The 18,374-nt window shown below is 43.2% G+C and overlaps 1 protein-coding gene across 1 annotated transcript in view; it reads right to left on the bottom strand.

Moving 5' to 3' along the window:
- Nucleotides 1-6,490, bottom strand: part of Swap70 (switching B cell complex subunit SWAP70) — a 59,033-nt gene extending 52,543 nt beyond the window's left edge. Inside the window, exon 1 of the mRNA XM_051192669.1 lies at nt 6,332-6,490. Within this exon, the coding sequence (XP_051048626.1) occupies nt 6,332-6,430 (99 nt within the window). The 5' untranslated portion in view covers nt 6,431-6,490. The remainder of the gene's footprint in view (nt 1-6,331) is intronic.
- Between the last annotated feature and the right edge of the window lie 11,884 nt (nt 6,491-18,374).

Here is an 18,374-nt window from a genome sequence, read left to right as displayed (position 1 = left end):
GTGACTTGCTCACATACCTCACCTAAATAAATATACAAATAAAATGTAATAGAATAATTATCTTTCTATTTCAAACAATACACCCAAACCTATTTCAAATGTGACTTCTGAGAACTTATACCATGACCTAAAAGCAATGTCTACTTCAAAAGACAGATTACTAAGGTCTCCTAAAGTATAGAATCTACAAGAAATTGTCACACTTTAAAATAACAATAAAGGGGATTGGAGAGATGGCTCAGCACTTAGGAGCTCTGGCTGCTCTTGCAGAGTTCCTGAGTTCAACTCCCAGCAACCACATGGTGGCTCACAACCATCTGTAATGAGATCTAATGTTCTCTTCTGGCCTGTAAGCATACATGCAGACAGAACAGTGTATGATAGATAGATAGATAGATAGATAGATAGATAGATAGATAGATAGATAGATAGACCAGACAGACAGACAGACAGACAGACAGACAGATAGATCGATCTTAAAAATAACAATAAAGGCACTGGGAGGCAGAGGCAGATGGATATCTGAGTTCAAAGCCAGCCTGGTCTTATAGACCAGAGCTATCCAGGACAGCTTCCAAAGCCACAGAGAAACCCTGTCTCGAAAACCAAAAAAAAAAAAAAAGAAAAAGAAAAAGAAAAAGAAACTGAACTTAACCCCTTAAGGTCTTAATGTCTCTCATATTCTAATCTGTGAAACAGAGCAACACCAAATCAGTATTAGAATAAAATAATAATATGATCTGCTTTTTAACAATACAATGAACTGGCTAATGAAGTGGATGGTTTCTAAAGTGGACAGAAATGGTTCCCTTCTTTGTGGTTAGGAGGGGACTTCTGGAAACTTTCAGGAAGACCACTGACCTGCAGTGACCTTGAACTCACTTGTTTTGACAAGGAAACATCCCTGTGACAATGCTGGACAAGTGCATTATCAAAATGGTTTTTATTCACATGTTCTGTGTTTTAGTATTTATTTGCTTGGTTTTATGTGTAGATGTGAGTGCCTGGATGCATATATGTGCACTGTGTGCATGCAGGAGCCCACAGAGGTCAAAAGAGAGCACTGGATTCCCTAGAGGTGGATATACAAACGGTTGTGAGCCACCACGAATGTGGGTGTTAAGAACTGAACTGAACCCGTTTCCTCTACAAGAGCCATAAATGCTCTTTAACTATTGAGCCATCTCTCAGCCCACATATATTTTTACTCTACTGATGAGTTCAGTGAACGCCTGTATTTGCAACACTAAAATAATGTCATTACATCATACAATATTTCTTTGGATTTTATGTTTCAAATTGAGTATCTTCTATCCAATGATACCTCTGCTGTTTGTGTTTCCTATCTTTCCCGATACACTTCATGTCGTATATACCTACCACTTCATGCATGTGGAGGTCAGTGGACAACTTGAAAGAGTCACTTCTCTCTTTCCGACGTGGGGATAGTCAGGTTTGGGAGCAAGTGCCCTTACTAGCTGAGTGATCTCACTGGCCTTTCTTCTGTTCTCTTAAACAGTCTAATATATAGCCCTGGCTATCATGAGGCTCACTATATAGCCAAGATCATCTCAAACTTGCAGTAATCCTCCTTCCTCAGATTCTCAATGTTGGGATTACAAGTGAGCCACCATTCCTAGCTAGACTTCTTATTTCTCAAAGCTAGGGTAATTATCTAAGCAATATAGTCTATATGGGTAGGGGGGCAGAAAGGATTAATAAACAAGTCTTTTTCTTCTGGGTTTTGGTGTGGGGGGGTTATGGTTTGGTTTGGTTTGGTTTGGTTTTGGCTTTTTCGAGACAGGGTTTCTCTGTGTAACAGCCCTAACTGTCCTTGGAATTCCATTGTAGACCAAGCTGGCCTAGAACTCACAGAGATCCATCTGTCTCTGCCTCCCCAGTGCTAGGATCAAAGGTGTATACCAGCACAGCTGGCTCTAAACAGGCATTTTCTAATGATTTCACTCTCTTAATTTGCATGCCAAAATTTAAGCTCTTTGAGAGCAAGGACTCCTCCTGATTTCTTTTTCTCCCATGTCTCACAACCCTATCACCTGCGCTGTGCACAAGGCCCAACACAAGACCTACATTTACTGAATGCATCCATCTGTGCCAACAGTTACAAAGGTAGGTCAGCAAGATGGCGCAGAAACACAAGCCTGAAAACATGAGTTCAATCCCCAGAATCCACTGTGGAAGGAGATAAAGATTCCTGAAAGTTGTTCTCTGAACACAACAGACATACATACCAAGGCACACATGCTTCTGATTTTACACACACAATAACAATAAGCAAACTTTTTTTAAAGTTATGAAAGTGGGGCTGGAGGTCTCTTAGGAGTTAGCTTAGCAGTTAAAAGCACTGGCTGTTCTTCCGGGAGGACCCAGGTTTGATCCCCAGTACTCATAACAGTTCACCATCCGTTTGTACCTTAAGTCCCAGGGGGGCTCCTATGCCCTCTTCTGGCCACTGAGGGCACTATACTTATGTGGTACACAAACATAACAAGCAGGCAAAACACCCATACTCATAAAACAAAATAGTGCCAGGTGGTGGTGGCGCACACCTTTGATCCCCGCACTTGGGAGACAGAGGCAGGTGGAGCTCTGTGAGTTTGAAGCCAGCCTGGTCTACAGAGCAAGTTCCAGGACAGCCAGAACTGTTACACTGAGAAACCCTGTCTTGAAAAACCAAGAAGAGAAAAAAAAAAAAAAGTAGGCCAGCATAATGGCTCAACGGATAAAATTGGTTGGCCACCAGGTGTGACCTGAAGTCAATCTCCAGAACGCTCTGTGTCGTCCTCTCATCTCCACACATGTCACAGAACACACACTCCTGTGCATGTGCACACACAAAGATATACACTACAAATAAACATAAAATGAATTAATGAATAAACAAACAAGATAAACCAGGCATGGTTTCCACGTGCTATCTCAGCACCTGAAAGGGAAAAGCAGGAAGAGTACTGTAAGTTTGAAGTTGGCCTGGTCTATACAGCAAGTTCCAGCCCATTCAGGACTACATAGACAGAATCTGTCTAAAAACAAAACAAAACAAAAAACAGTTAAACTAAAATAAAAAAACAGATATATGAACAGAGACAGAAGCATAGCTGGGTGATAAGGAGCTTGCTTAGGATGCAGCACTACAAAAGTGAAAAAATAAGTATGTAAGCAGAGGCTGCGTGGAGGTACACGCGGCTCAGTCAGTGAGTGTGCGGGGACCTGAACTCAACCGCTACCATCTATGTGAAAACACCCAGCATGGTACTGTGTGCTTGTAATCCTAGCACCAGGGACGTGGAGACAGAAGGATTCCCTGGGATTCAATAGCTAACCAGCCTAGTCTAACTGGTGACCGTCTGCGGGAGGTTCATGGCATTCCTAAGAATGTCACCAGAGGTTACCCTCTCCTCTCTACAAATACATGTACCCATGTGCACTCACACATACAAGAACACATGCATACACAGATACACATACAGTTTTTAAGTAAAAATGGGGCTAGAGGAATAGCTCAGGGGTAAGGGGTAAAAGTGTTAGTCTAGAATGCTGGGTTCCATCCCCAATACAGAGAGAAAAAAAATACTAAAAGAACTAACCTTTTATTAAATTAGCATGGTACTTTATACACATTAAGACAAAAAAAATTGTATAAATAAATCAATACAATAATTCCAAAAAGATGCTGTTCACCAATGAAACAGACTCAATCAACACCAGGAAGAAATTTAAATTAAAATATTTTCAGTTCTAAAAACACTGGCAAGATGCACACACTAAATTAATCCAGTCTCTTATGTAGACACAGGACAGATACAACTTCACAGATGTGCTAACAACATGTGATTGAAACTATGAACTGAGATTTTACACTTCCTGCCTAGGTTGTTGTCAATAATCCCCTAAGGGGCCAGCAAGATGGCTCAGTGGGTTAAAGATGCTTGCTGCCAAGCCTGATGACTTGATCTTGACCCTAAGAATCCACCCAATGGGAGGACAGAACTGACTCCTGAAAGTTGTCTTTTGATCTCCAGATCCACACTGTGACAAGAAAACCACACTGAGGTAAGCACCCACACACATGGACACACACAATGACATTAAATAAATGGAAGTTCTCTAGGGTTTTTTTTTTTTTTTTTTTTTTTTTTTTTTAATCCCCTAGGTTCTTTTCCTCAAATTGTAATGGGGTACAATGAAAGTGTAGAATTTTACCTCATCTATGTCTCAACTGGAAAGGGGTGGGGGGGTTAAGAAACACTGGCTTTAAAATGTGAAAATCTTGCTAGGCACAGTGGTACAGCATTTGGGAAGCTGAGGAAGGCAGATCTCTATCAGTTCCTGGTCTACATAATGAGTTCCAGGACATCCAGGACTGTATAGACCTTGTCTCAAAAAAAAAAAAAAAATGTTGGCTCTAACCTAGCTACTGCTTACTCTGTACCCTGGGACAAATCACACCTCAGAAGCTTCAACTACCATATCAACAAAATTGTGGAGTAACCTGGGACTATACGGAGGAAAGATGAACCATTTTCTTAAGATCTTTAAAAGTTATAATTGAAAGTTAAAAAATAATAATGTGGACGTTTTTCAATGTATACAGAGTAATAAATATGACAATTACACACAAGGCAAAAAGGGTAATGGATTTCACATGGCATAAGGGTTCTATATTGCCCTTGAAGTGGCAAAACAGTAATTCTAAATACACAGAACAAAAAAATATAAAGAAAACAGAAGCCAAATCATAAAATGGCAATCTTAAATCAAACAATATCGATCATTACATTAAATGTAAATGGCCTAAATAATCTGATTCAGACAGTATCATAGAACAACCAAGGTTACACAGAGAAACACTGTCTCAAAAAAAAAAAAAAAAAAAAAAAAAAAAGACAGGTGTCAGAATGGTTAAAACAAGACCTAGCTACACACTATACAAAAACTATAAAGTAGGTAAAAGTAAAAACAAAGTCATACAGCTCTATTCAAAATCACAAACTAGAAATAACATAAATCTTCAAGGGTGAGTGAATAACTATGGCACACCTGTACAATGTAATAACCTAGCAATAACAACAGTACACACAAGATAGGTCAATTTCTGAGTAAAGGAAGCCAGTTTCAGAAAATCCCATTCATATCAGACTGTAGAAAAAGAAAAACTAGAACAGATCAATGGTTACCGCCTTGGAGATGGGGCAGTATGACAAAGCTTTGTGGGAAGGAACTGATGAAATCCTAGTGACAGTGACTTCCTACATGTGCTAAAACTCAATGAACTGTACACCAGAAACGCCTATTACTTTTTTAAAACATTAACTATAAATTATGTGTATGAGTGTGAAAACGTGTGTGCTGCTGCCCAGAGAGGCAAGAGGCATTAGATGCCCTGGAGTTAAAGGCAGGCGTGAGCTGCCCCACGTGGGTGCTGAAAATGGAATTCTGGTCTTCTGGAAATGCAGTCTCTCTTAACCACTGAACCATCCATCTCTCTGGGCCCTATGTGTTAATTTCTAAAGTAAAAGTATGCGGCTAATCTCCATCGACCCTTCCAGACTATGATTTAATGAATAAGATCAAAAGGAAAACAAGTGAGAACATCAAATCCTACTGGCATAAAAGTCACTCACTACTAAAAAGAACTTCCTCATTTACTGCGCAAAATATACAAAGCAACCCCAATCTTCGAAACTTCTTTCCTCCCAAGAGTCTTAAAAAAAAAAAAAAAAAAAAAAAAAAAAAAAAAAAAGGCCATTCAGATCCAAAATGTCTATATTTGAAAAATGCCTGTGAATGGCTCTTCTTGTCTGTTTCTATATCTCAGACTCCTCAAGAGGCTGCCAAGTTCTCCTGGCTGAGTGCCACTTTGGGGTTTACTCAACTTACAAGTGTCCCTTTATGCGTACCTCATACCTTGGGGTCCTGGGGCAGCCCTGACTAGGACTCTGCAAGAGTCATTGCTTTTGCCGAGAGCCAGCAAGATCCGGGCTGCTCGGCACGCGCTCTCACTAGCCCCAAGGTCTGAGGACGCTGGGCGGGGAGGCTGTGCTCCGCGTCCCCAAGGCGAGGCGAGACTGAGGCTCCCGGGCTCCCCGACACCCCGTCACAGGGGGGCGCCCTGCAGGTCCCGCAGCGCCCCTTAGAGCGCTCCTCATGCCGTCGTGGGAGCCGGAGGAGCGCGCCCGCCCCCGCGCACCGCCTGGAGGCCAGAAGGAAGCGTGTGGACCGCCGCCCCGCCGCCTTCCCAATCACCCCTCCCTGCGGACACCGCCGCGGGTCCATTCCCCCAGGGAAGCGCCGGCCGGCAGGGGCGACCCACCTTGAGCTGCGACTTGGAGACCTTGCCGCTGCGGTCCAGGTCGAGCGCGGTGAAGGCGTGCCAGATGGCTTTGAGCAGCTCGTCCTTCAAGACCCCCATGGCCGTGGCCGCGCTGCCCCGACTGACCCAGAACGCCCCAGTCGACCCCTCAGCGACTCAGCCTCCTGCAGGAGTTTCACAGACGACGCTGGCCGCCGTGCGGTCACCTGACCGCGGCACACCCCGCCTACTCTGACTCCGCCCCCTGGGGCCCCGCCCCTCCCCTCCTTCTCGCCAGCCAGCCCAGGACCGCCGCCTCTGCCCAGTATGTGGTTGTAAACACCACACCAAGACCCTCTAGTGGGTTTCCACGCCAACTCGGGCCATGCCATTTTCAGAGCTCGAGTATACATCCCAAAGAAATGTCCCCCATCCCGAGGAACACTCGAGACTGTAGTGACCAGCCTCTGTGGCCTCCATGAAAGTCCCACAGTTATTAAAGGAGCCTTGGTTTCAGTCTTGGGATGCAGTCATGGTCTCAAGAGGCCAGACAAGACCGTGATTAAAAGCCCAGAGTGCGACTAGAATGCTTATCAGGAAGGACGAGGAAGGGGACAGAAACAAAAAAGGAGCCTCTGAGAAAAGTTGGTTCATGCGTTTTGCAAAGGTTCATTAATGCCGGTCTGTAGTGACCTCTCAGAGGGCAACAAGTTTTAAGGAGAGTTAAGATATCAATGACGGGCTGGTAATATGGCTTGGTGGTAAAGGCTTTTGCTGCCAAACCTGAAGACTTTGAGTTCCATCTCCTGAACCCACATGGTGGAATGAGAACTACTGAAAGCAGTCTCCTGACTTCCACCACATGCATACACACTTAATAAATGTGCAAAACGAAGTTGATATAAGCCCAACGACCTTTTCTTTCTAACCCTGTTAGCTGGGTATCATCTCACATCTTAGGAAGGGCTTCATGGAGGCGATGGTGCTGCTGTAGCTGGTGGATTGTGGTTGCATGGATGGAAATCTCGGTCAACCCCAGCAAAATTACTAATGAGACTGTTAACCCACTAAAAAGACCCTATTCATGCCTCATGACTGCAATTGCTCAACTTACACCTCTTACCACTGGTCACTTGAACTCTCCTGGCTTCAAATTCTCCACAAATAAAATGAGCATAGGATACCAGATGTTCCAGAAGGCTCTTCCACTGCCTGGGACAGTGACTGTGACTGCGTGACTTGAATCTGGACACAATAGCACTCACAGTGCCTTTTCTGTCCAGTCCTAAACCCAGTTTAGATACTATGGAAAGGATCAAAAGTCAAAAGCAGGAGATTCTCAGATTAAAAGTATAGTTTATTTTTCCTCTTTAAAGTTCCTTTGGTCTTATCCTGTGTAAAACACACACCTTTAATCCCAGGACTAGAGAAGCAGAGGCAGGTGGATTTCTTTTTTTGTTTGTTGTTTTGTTTTTTGTTTTTTGTTTTTTTTCAAGACAGGGTTTCTCTATATTGCCTAGGAGCCTGCCCTGGAACTCGCTCTGTAGACCAGGCTGGCTTCGAACCCACAGAGATCCACCTGCCTCTGCCTCCTGAGTACTGGTTTTAAAGGCATGGGCCACAAACACCCAGCTGGCAGGTGGATTTCTATGAGTTCAGGACCAGCCTGGTCTATACAATGAATTCCAGGACAGCCATAGCTACATAGTAAGACCATGTCTCATAAAAGAAAAAAAAAAAAGTTCCTTTGGGCTGAAGTGAAGTGTTGCTCAGTCAATAGAGAGCTTAAAATCCTGGCCTCGATCCCTAGCACCATGTGGTGGCAAACCAGGCATGGTGGTTTCACACCTATAATCCCAGCAACTGTAATTCAGAAGTTCTAGGTTATCCTTGCTACATATGAGGCTGGAAGCCAACCAGGACTAAATGAAACCCTGCCTATGAATAAGGTAATAAACTTCCTTGGTGTCCATGTATGTCTTATTTTAAAGGGGGCCAGTGAGATGAGCAGATTTGGAAAGAGCAGAAAAAAGAATAAACTGAATCAATGAGTTTAAAGTCAAAGGAAATTTAACAGGACTGAAGGTAGGAACAAAAACAAAGGGACCATGATGTCACCTCTTCCTCACTTTGACAGCCTTAAAAGTGCCAGCCCATTTTATTACCACTGGTCAGGATTTTTCTTGCCCTTCCAGAATCTGGTTTCTATTGTTTATCTTCTCCAAATCATCAGTCAACAAATAACACAATGTTTAACCTCTAATTTATTTATGCCAACTCAGCTTGCTCTAAGCAATGGCTAAAAACAAACCCCAAACCAGGCATGGGCATGTACACCTGTCCTTAGGAAGGAAGCTAGAAGGCTAGCTACATTCTTTGAGGCCACTCTAGTCTACACAATGCATTTCCAAGCTACAGAGCCCAATTCTGCCTCAAGAAAAAAAGAAAAAAGAAAAGAAATCCTATTCCTGCAGGTTCAGTAGATGACACTTTTTCTCAGTATCTAGAAACACTAAGCATACTTCAAAGCCTTTATTCTAGGCTATTCTGCACTCCAAATTCCTACTTCTCCTATGATTCTCTTTCCTTTTTCTTTTAGGTTGGATGGCTGGTTGGTTCCTTCATTTGCTAGTATTACAAAGTAAGAACCACGGCACCAGTCAGGCATTGGTGACACACGCCTTTAATCCCAGCACTGGGGAGGCAGAGGCAGGTGGATCTCTGTGAGATTGAAGCCAGCCTGGTGGTCTACACAGTGAGTTCCAGGACAGGCTCCAAAGCTACACAGAGAGACCGGTCTCAAAAAACAAAACAACAACAAAAACAACGACAAAAAAAGAACCACCACATCTTGCTCCTGCAATGTTTTTATGTCTTTTTTTTTTTTTTTGATCCAGCCCAAGACTCATTTGTCACCACTTATTCAATGTTCTACTAATTACTCAAGTCCATTCTATTTAATGTGGAAGCGAAACCACAAAAATAATGAACATTAGTAGGCATGAGTCGTTTGGAGTCAGTTTGGAAGATAGCTGTTTACTACACAGATGGGGGCTTACTACACAGAATCTTGGCTTTCCTGTTCAGTTGCCTATGAATAAATACGAAGTTTCATTTCCTTGCTTGTAAAATGGGGTGGAGTACTACTATTTATTATGTTAAATATTAGGTTTAAATGAAAAGCTAGTGTGACATACATTATCACAATATCAGACAAGTGTTGATATTTGGCTCATGTGATGGTTTTATTCTGTCAGTTTAGCCAATCTGGAATTTAGGCCCCTAAATTTCCTCCCCCTCCACCTTCTTTTTTGAGAGCATTTCACTGTGTAGCTTTAGCTTGGGGAGAAATCCCTATGTTGACAAGAACCTGGCTGGCCTCCAACTCATAGCCCTTTTACTGGCTTCTGCCACTAAAGTGGTAAAATTGAAAACATACATCACCACACCTGACCTCATCCTAAAAGAAAGAATTTTTTTCTTCATATTTGAATGTGTGTGTGTGTGTGTGTGTGTGTGTGTGTGTGTGTGTGTGTGTGTATGCTCGGTGTGTGCAGGTGCCCGGGGAGGCCATGAGAGGGTATCATATCTCTCTAAAGCTGTAGTTAGAGATGGTTGTAAGTTACCCAGTATCATATTGGGAACCAAACTCAGATCATCTACAGTCAGGGTACACACTGCTAACCACTGAGCCATCTGGCCAGGCCCCATATGGAACACATTGTAAATTCTAGTATTCAGGAGACTGAGACAAGAAAATCACCAAATTCAAGGATAACTTGAGATATATAGTGAGTTCAAGGCCTGTCTGGGAGGATGGATGGATAGATAGATAGATAGAAGATAGATAGATAGATAGATAGATAGAAGATAGATAGATAGATAGATAGATAGATAGATAGATAGATAGATCCTACCTCAAAACACCTTGGGGGGGGAGCAAAAGGAAAAGAAAGGGTCAAGTTGGTATTAGTGTCCTCCCCAAAATTTATATGCTGAGGTCCTAACCCCAGTACTTCAGAACAGCATCATATTTGGAGATGGGTCTTTTTAGAGATAATTCTGATCCAGTATGATTGGTGTCCTCATAGAAAGGAGAAATTTGGGCACAAACATGCACAAGGGGAGACTCTCATGCCATAGGAAGGCAGAGACCAGAGTGATGTAGCTCTAGGAAGGATTATGTGCAAACAGCCAACAGCTGAGAGGCATGGGATACATTCTTCCTCACAGTCCTTAGACAGAACCAAGCCTGTAAGCAACTTGGTATTAGACAGTCCCCACCCCTCCTGAACCCCCACCCTTCAATCCACCACCACCCACAATGAAGACATCCAGTTCTGTGGTTTAAGGTACTCAGTCTGGGATACTTTGTTACAAGAACTCTAGCAAACTAATACAGTTGGATTAAAGATGACACCCATTACATAATGACAGAAAACAACACTGTTCCCTAAAGTTACAAAAACTAGAAAGAAAAAGAGGCTAGCCGATGGTCCAGTGGGTGAAAGCATTAGTCACCAGGATGGACAACAAGAGTCTGAATCCTGGAACCCACATGCTGGAAGGAAAGGATCAACTCCAGAAATCTGTCCTCTGTTAGTCCACATACTCCCCATGGTACACGCATGCCCATACACATGCATACATGTACACACACATGCATACAAATAAATAAAGGTGAGTCTTAAAAGTTTAAAAAAATATATAAAAGATAGCCAGGTAGTGCATGCCTTTAATCCCAGCATCTGGGAGGCAGAGGCAGGCTGATCTCTGTAAGTTTGAGGCCATCCTGGTTTACAGAGGGAGTTCCAGGACAGCCGGGGCTACACAGAGAAAGCCCATCTCAAAGAACCAAAAAGAAAAAAAGAAAGTATAAGCTAATTCAAAAATATTTTTAGGGAGTTTGAGCACAGACAAGTATACTGCATGAGTGGACAATGCCAAGCATAGAGTATCTCCCTATGACTTATCGGCCAGGGAGGCCCCAGAGTACCTCCACCTCAAACAACATAGGCTACTGCCCTTGCTCTTAGTTGCCCACCAGAATAAAATAGCACAATCCTACTACTTCAGCTCTCTTGCTGCAGGACAAAGAAATCAAGCTGGAACTAACCTGAAAATTTCCTCCCTGCTGGCCAGACTTCATAATAGCAGAAGGTACTATGCAGACCCGTGAGGAAGAAATGACACCAATGATAGAGGCAAATCTTGTAGCTTAGTTGCTGTTCTATTGCTTTGAAGAGACAACATGAGCTAGCCGACTTAGAGAAGAAAGCCTTTAACTAAAGGCTTGCTTACTGTCTCAGAGGGTCCATGACCACCATGGCAGGGAGTATGGTAGCAGGCAGGCAGGCATGGCATTGGAGCAATAGCTGAAAGCTCACATCTGATCACAAGCTGCAGAGGAAGAGAGACTGGGCTGGCATGGGCTTTTAAACCTCAAAGCCCACCTCCAATGACCCACCTCCTCCATCAAGGCCACACCTCCTAATGCTTCCCAAACAGTTCCACAAACTGGGGACCATGCATTCAAACATATAAGCCTATGGGAGCCATTCTTATTGAAATACCAGACCCTGTAATAGGATGTCTGATCTTATAATACTGACCTGTCAGGTAAAATGTACCCACTAATGCAATAGTGGCATGGGTTTATTGGGGTCACTAACTACTTTTGGATTGAAATTGAAGCTTGTTTCACAGGAGGGAATTCATACTTTAAACCTGGTATTGTTTATAAACCTAAATAGAAGCCCATGACTACAGCTCCAGAGGTCATAGACCTTAGGGACAACCTATTATTGTTGCTAAATGGATATGTTGACAATCTGCCTTTTAAATAGTTATATTTATACACATAGATTAGTGCTGTTTCACCTTGGCCAAAGAAGCTTTTGTGTGCAGTGATTGGCAGTTAATGTAGAGTCATAACTAGTCAAAGAGCTAAGAACTACATGCCTGTTGAGTCCTAGACTCTACAAGGGACATTTCTGCTAAGGCTCAAGGAAAACCACAGAAGAGGGGATAGAAAGAAAACAAGAGCTGGAGGGTGGGGAAAAGTGCTGTGAAATACTGTCTTTTGGATATGACATGGCCATTACACTGTAGCTATGATGATTACCTACACAAGACCAAGCCAACAAAATCACCCAACATTCTAATAGACAGCTCTAAGGGTCACCAAAAAAGGGGCAGGGTACAGTGACCCATTCCTTGGGCTGCAGAGGCAGGCATATTTCTGTGAGTTTGAAGCCAGCCTAATCTACATTCCACTCCAGCCAAGGCTACATAGTGAGACCCTGTCTCAAAAAAAAAAAAAAAAAAAAAAAAAAGGAAAGGACAGGACAGGACAGGAGGTGTAGGAGGGAGAAGAATTGTTGGGGAGTGCCTGGGGGAAAGGGGAGAGCAAAGGTGGGAGATATGATCAGACTGTATTGCTTACAAGTATGAAATTATCAAAGAAAAAAGAAAAATATTCTTATTAAAACAAAGGCTGAGCCAGGCATTGGTGGTACAGGCCTAAATCCCAGCACACAGGAGTCAGAGGCAGGCAGATCTCTGTGAGTTTGAGGTCAGCCTGGTCTACAAGAGCTAGTTCCAGGTCAGCCTTCAAAGCCACAGAAAAACCCTGTCTCAAAAAAAAAAAAAAAAAAAAAAGAAAGAAAAGAAAAGAAAAAACAAAGGCTGGGTGGTGCAAGCTTTTATTCCCAGCACTTGGGAAGCAGGAGCAGGCAGATCCTAGGACTGTTACACAGAGAAAACTTGTCTCAAAAAAAAAAAGAAATAAAGAAATAGAGAATGTTGGAGACAATACTAAGTGCTGGCTATTCTTCCAGAGGACCCAAGTTTGGTTTCCAGAACCCACGTGCGGGGCTTACAACCCTCTGTAACTCCAGTCCCTGAGACTCCAGTACCTTCTTCTGGCCTCCACAGGCTCTGGACATACATGGTGCACAGATGTAAATGCAGGTAATACACCCACACACATAAAAATAAATAAAATCTCAAAAAAATAAAAATAAAGAGGAGTAATGACATAAACATAATACATTCTTATCATGTTCAAGTACAGGGCTTAAGCTCCTAAAAGAGATAACAACAAAATCCTAAGGCAGATATATACTTGTAATACCAGCAACTCAAGATATAGAGAAGGAAGGAGAATCAGTTCAAAGCCATCTTGCACTACCTGATATCATCTCTCAAAAATAAAAAGAAAAAACTAGGTTAAATTACACTAAAAATTGTTCAGTCAAACATATTGGTATGTGCCTGTCATCCCTCCAAACATAGTGATTCCCTATCTTTAAAAAATTTAAAGAAAAAGTAAAAGAATTGTTCAGTTTTCAAGGAGAAGTTAGAGAGTATGTAAAGAAGCCAATAACTGGAGCTGGAGAGACAGCCCGGTGAGTAAAATCATGAGGGGTAAATAAAGTGGAAAATGATCAAGAAAGACAACTGTCATCAACCTCTGGCCTACACACACAAACAGATATACACACAGAGACACACACACAGAAATACACATACCACACAGATATACACACAGACACACACAGATGACCACACACACACACACAGAGATATACACACAGACACAAACAGATAACCACACACACAAACATACACACACAGACACACAAATATACACACAGACTCACACACAGAGAGATAACCACATGCACACACATACACAAATATACACACACACACAGAGATATACACACAGATACACACACACACAGATAACCACACACACAGACATACACACACACACACACAGACATACACAGACACACACATAGATAAACACACACACACACACACACACACACACACACACAAACACACCACATACTCACGAAAAAGAAGCAGCAGTAAAATGTTGGCCAGGTTCAGAAATAAAGCTGTCTCTAATCCTTAGTCTTTGCCAGCAAAAGACAAAAGACTCTCCAAGCAGGAAATGGTCAAGCAGTGAAGCCTGGATCCAGCACATTTCAAGGAAAGCACAGCCTTCGGGTAAAAATAGTCTCTGGCTTTCCTCAGCTCAGGGAATAGCTCAAGACTTAAAGAATACTCATCTAATTGGAAATCCTAAGAGCTTTGTCTCAGAACTAAACTCCAAATCTAAGAAAGAGAAGGGACAGTTTTCAGAGTCTTCAGGAAGTGTGGCTTTGGTAGATTGAACATGAACACTATCATTTGAAAACCCACTACGGTATTTTTGGTTTGTGCTTGCTTTAAAGTTTATTTGTTTCATTTTGTGTGTATGGATGTTTTGTGTGCATGTATAAATTCTCACCACGTGCCCAAGGATGTCAGAACAGAGTGTTGAATCCCCTGGAACTGGAGTTATAGATAGTTGTGTACCACCCTGTGGGTGCTGGGAACTGAACTTGGGTCCTCTATCTCCCAAAGCAGTAAATTATCTTAACCACTGAACTACCTCTCCAGCCCCCTTTCATTGTGATATATATATATATATATATTTGGTAAAAGCATCATCAATTTAGGCTGAAAAAAATAGAAATGGTTCAAAGTAAAAAAAAGGCCCCAGGCACCAGTACAAAAGGAGGGGGTGGAAAAGAAAGTATCAGGTTTGCAAACACAGACTATCTCCTTGGAAAGAAAGAAAATCTGAATATCATGCCAACAAGCCAAAGAACAGAGCCAAGAATCCCCTGCAGGGAGACTGGACATTAATCAAAGAACTAGAAATGAGTCTGGATGGGTTTCAGAATTTCTACAGATAAATGACTACCACATGTCTATGTCCTTTTCCTCTCCTTCCTGTTTTGAATGGAATTGTTTAATGTTATTTCATTCATCTACCATTATTACATGTCAGCCAGTGTTCAAAAAAAGAATTAATATACAGACATTACTGTTTATCCTTAGAAAAGTATTGTGTATGTATATTTCATGTATATTACATATGAATATACATACACACACATACATACATTTATATATTCTAAGACAGGGATTTTTTGTTCAACAGCTTTGGCTGTCCTGGAACTCACTTTATAGACCAGGCTGGCCTTGAACTCACAGAGATCCACCTGCCTCTGCCTCCTGAGTGTTGGGATTAAGGGCATGTACCACCATGGCCCAGCAAAAATATGTATTTAAATATTTTAATTATATGATATGGGGAGTGTACATGGAAGCCAGAAGTGTGGGTTCCCTGGAGCTGGAATTACAGGCAGTTGTGGGCCACACAATATGAGTTCTAGAAACCAAACTCTGTAAGAGCAGCAAGGGCTTTTAACAACTAAACCACCTCACCAGCACCTAGAAAGACCTATTAATGGGGCTAGTGGGGTGTCTTAACAGGTAAAGCTACTTGCTGCCAAGCTTGACAACCTGAGCTCAATTCCAGGGTCCAAATGGCGGAGGGAAGAACCAACCCTGTGCCTCCACACAGTACTGTGGCCCATGGCTGCCCAGCCACAGACACAAGTGCACTTGCACACACTAAACAAATGTGACACAAGGTCTGTTCACAGCGTTGTCTGTGGTGATATATGATTTATTAAAGCTTGCCTGAGGATTCAGAGAGCAAAGCCAGCTACAAGCTATAGAGGTCAGGCAATAGTGGTACACACCTTTAACCCCAGCAGTCATACTAGTTAGCCTGGCAGTGGTGATACACACCTTTAATCCCAGGACTCAGGATTAAGAGGTAGATAGATGGCTCTCTGTGAGTTAAAGGCCACACTGAGTACACAAAATTGATCTAGTCCTAAAAGAACCAGAGCTCACACAAAGGGATCACGTGCTTTTAATTCCAGCACTAGGGAGGAGGAGACAGGAGTGATACGGTTTGGCAGAGAAAGGAACAAAAGGTTGTAGGAGACAGGAACCCAAAGCTTCTGCCTCTGAGAATTTGTTGAGACAGGATTGCCATTTCATCGGGGTAGAGGTAAGATCCACTGGCTTGGCTGCTTTGCTTATCTGATCTTCAGCTTGATGCTTGAACCCCAATCTCTGTGTCAGGGCCTTTCATTTATCATGCAACAGTTGGCCTTTGGCTCGCACCTGGGAACTTCGTAGACTAGTTACTTCTCTCCTTGCTGCTTCCACCCCGGTCTCTCTTTTTGCTTTCTCGTCCACCAAGATGAACAGGCTCATACAAGCTTCCCTCTGCTGACTCACCTTCCCTTCCAGCCATCATGGACTATAAACCACAAACCAAAATAAATCTTTCCTGCATTAAGTTGCTTCTTGCCGGCAACCACCATATCCGTATCTCCTAGAATCTCACTCTGGGATGTTCCTCTCCGAACCATGTTGCCATGTTATAAGAAGTTAAGTCATATAGAAAGGCTATGTGTGTGTGGGGGGGGGGTTGGGAATACAGGCCAGACCCCAGGTGTTTCATCATATATGTGAGGAAAGTCAAGGAAGCCCCAGACACAACTACAGGCAAGCTGTCCCTGCTGTCCCCAGCCCTCTGAGCCAACCCAGCTGGATCTTCAGGCACTAGGAAGTGAAGACCAGCCTGTGCACTCCACCCTGCCCAGTCTCCTGAGACGCCAGATCATGACTGGGTTTTGCCACGAAGTTTGGGGATGGGTGGTTAAATTGTATTAGATAACTCAGCAGTGGTGACAAGATGCTTCCAAAACGATGCTTCCTTCTCCTGCCCCCAGAGAAGACGGTGTCTTGGCCCACTCAGATCCTCTCCTCCCGTCTCAGACCAACACTTAAACTGTTTTCTCTATTGCAGCATAGCAAGGGCAGGTGGTGGAGAGCACTGGGCAGAGTTGGGGTTTGTGTGTTTCGGGGGACAGTGCAGGGGGTGCTTTTGAGAAAAGAAGGAACAGTTGTCACCCGTGACAGCAGTGACATGGGAAAGGGTGAAGATTGAATTCAAGATGTTTCAGAGGACTGCATGTCTCCATAGTGACCGAAGCTTCAGAGAGAGGGGGCACTGTGAGCAGAGGGCAAATAAGATAAGCACCGGAGAAGCCAGGAAAGTTAGACACACAGCTCATCTCTCCACAGGGAGATGGCATTTAGCTGCTCTCCCTGAAAACTGGGGGGAAATGTAGGTTATACAACCTGGTAATTCTTTGCTACCTGTTGGGCCAAAATATTGTTTATTCCAGACTTTCCTCCCCCCCAAAATCCTTGAGCTTTACTTCTAGGCCATAAGACTCATCCTTATGAGAGATGTCATTTGTACTTTACAACAGCTGGAGTGACTTCTGTGATATCTTCTGGCCAGGCCAAATCCTGACTCCCACAGGCATCATGTTTCTCCCTAGACCCTTATCTTGAGCACTGTTTCTAAGTCAACAAGAACCCACCTTACGGATGAAGCCGTATGTACTTTGTACAGAGTGTCGACACAAACACATCTTGAGCTTTGGTGTACCCACAGGACAAAGTTAGTTGTTCTCTGAAAACTTTTCCCCCCAAAATTGTGCTTAAATATGGCAAAAATATATATATGAGCTGATGTCAGACTCTCAAAGTCTTGCACTGGTACAAAATTCCAACTGAACCAGGTCCTGTCCTTTTCCTTTTGCAGATCATTTTCCTGCTGGCTGGACACATTTATTTATGTATGTGTCTGTATGTGAGTTTGACATATGTGTGTGGGTACTCATGGAGATATGAAGAGTGTGTTGGATCCCCTGGAACTAGAGTTCCAGGCAGTTGTGAGCCACCTTACATGGGTGCTAGGGAATGGACCTGGGTCCTCTGAAGGGCAGTCAGTGCTCTTACCCCTGAGCTACCCTTCCAGCACCAAGCCCCTGTCACCCAGGCTGACCCCAACTTTGAGGTTCAAGTGACCCTTCTCCCTCAGCCTCTAGTAAATGAGTCCACTCATTGCACCTAGCTTTGAATTTTGGTGGGAATGAACAGGTTGAGACAGGGATTCAAGTAGCCCAGGTTGGCTTCTAACTCCTGCTGTAGCTGCCTCCATTTACCAAGTGTTGGAATGATAAGGATCAGCTTGAAGTGAAATATGTAACGAGTACGGTTTTTCCGCCCACCGCTGGTCTTGTCCCGCCACCACGCCGCCAGCCCCAAATAATACACAGAGACT

This window comes from Phodopus roborovskii, unplaced genomic scaffold, assembly GCF_943737965.1.
Source record: "Phodopus roborovskii unplaced genomic scaffold, PHOROB, whole genome shotgun sequence".
Classification (NCBI taxonomy): Eukaryota; Metazoa; Chordata; class Mammalia; order Rodentia; family Cricetidae; genus Phodopus; species Phodopus roborovskii.
Note: the sequence above shows the minus strand (reverse complement) of the source record. Positions and strands in the feature narration are given on the sequence as shown.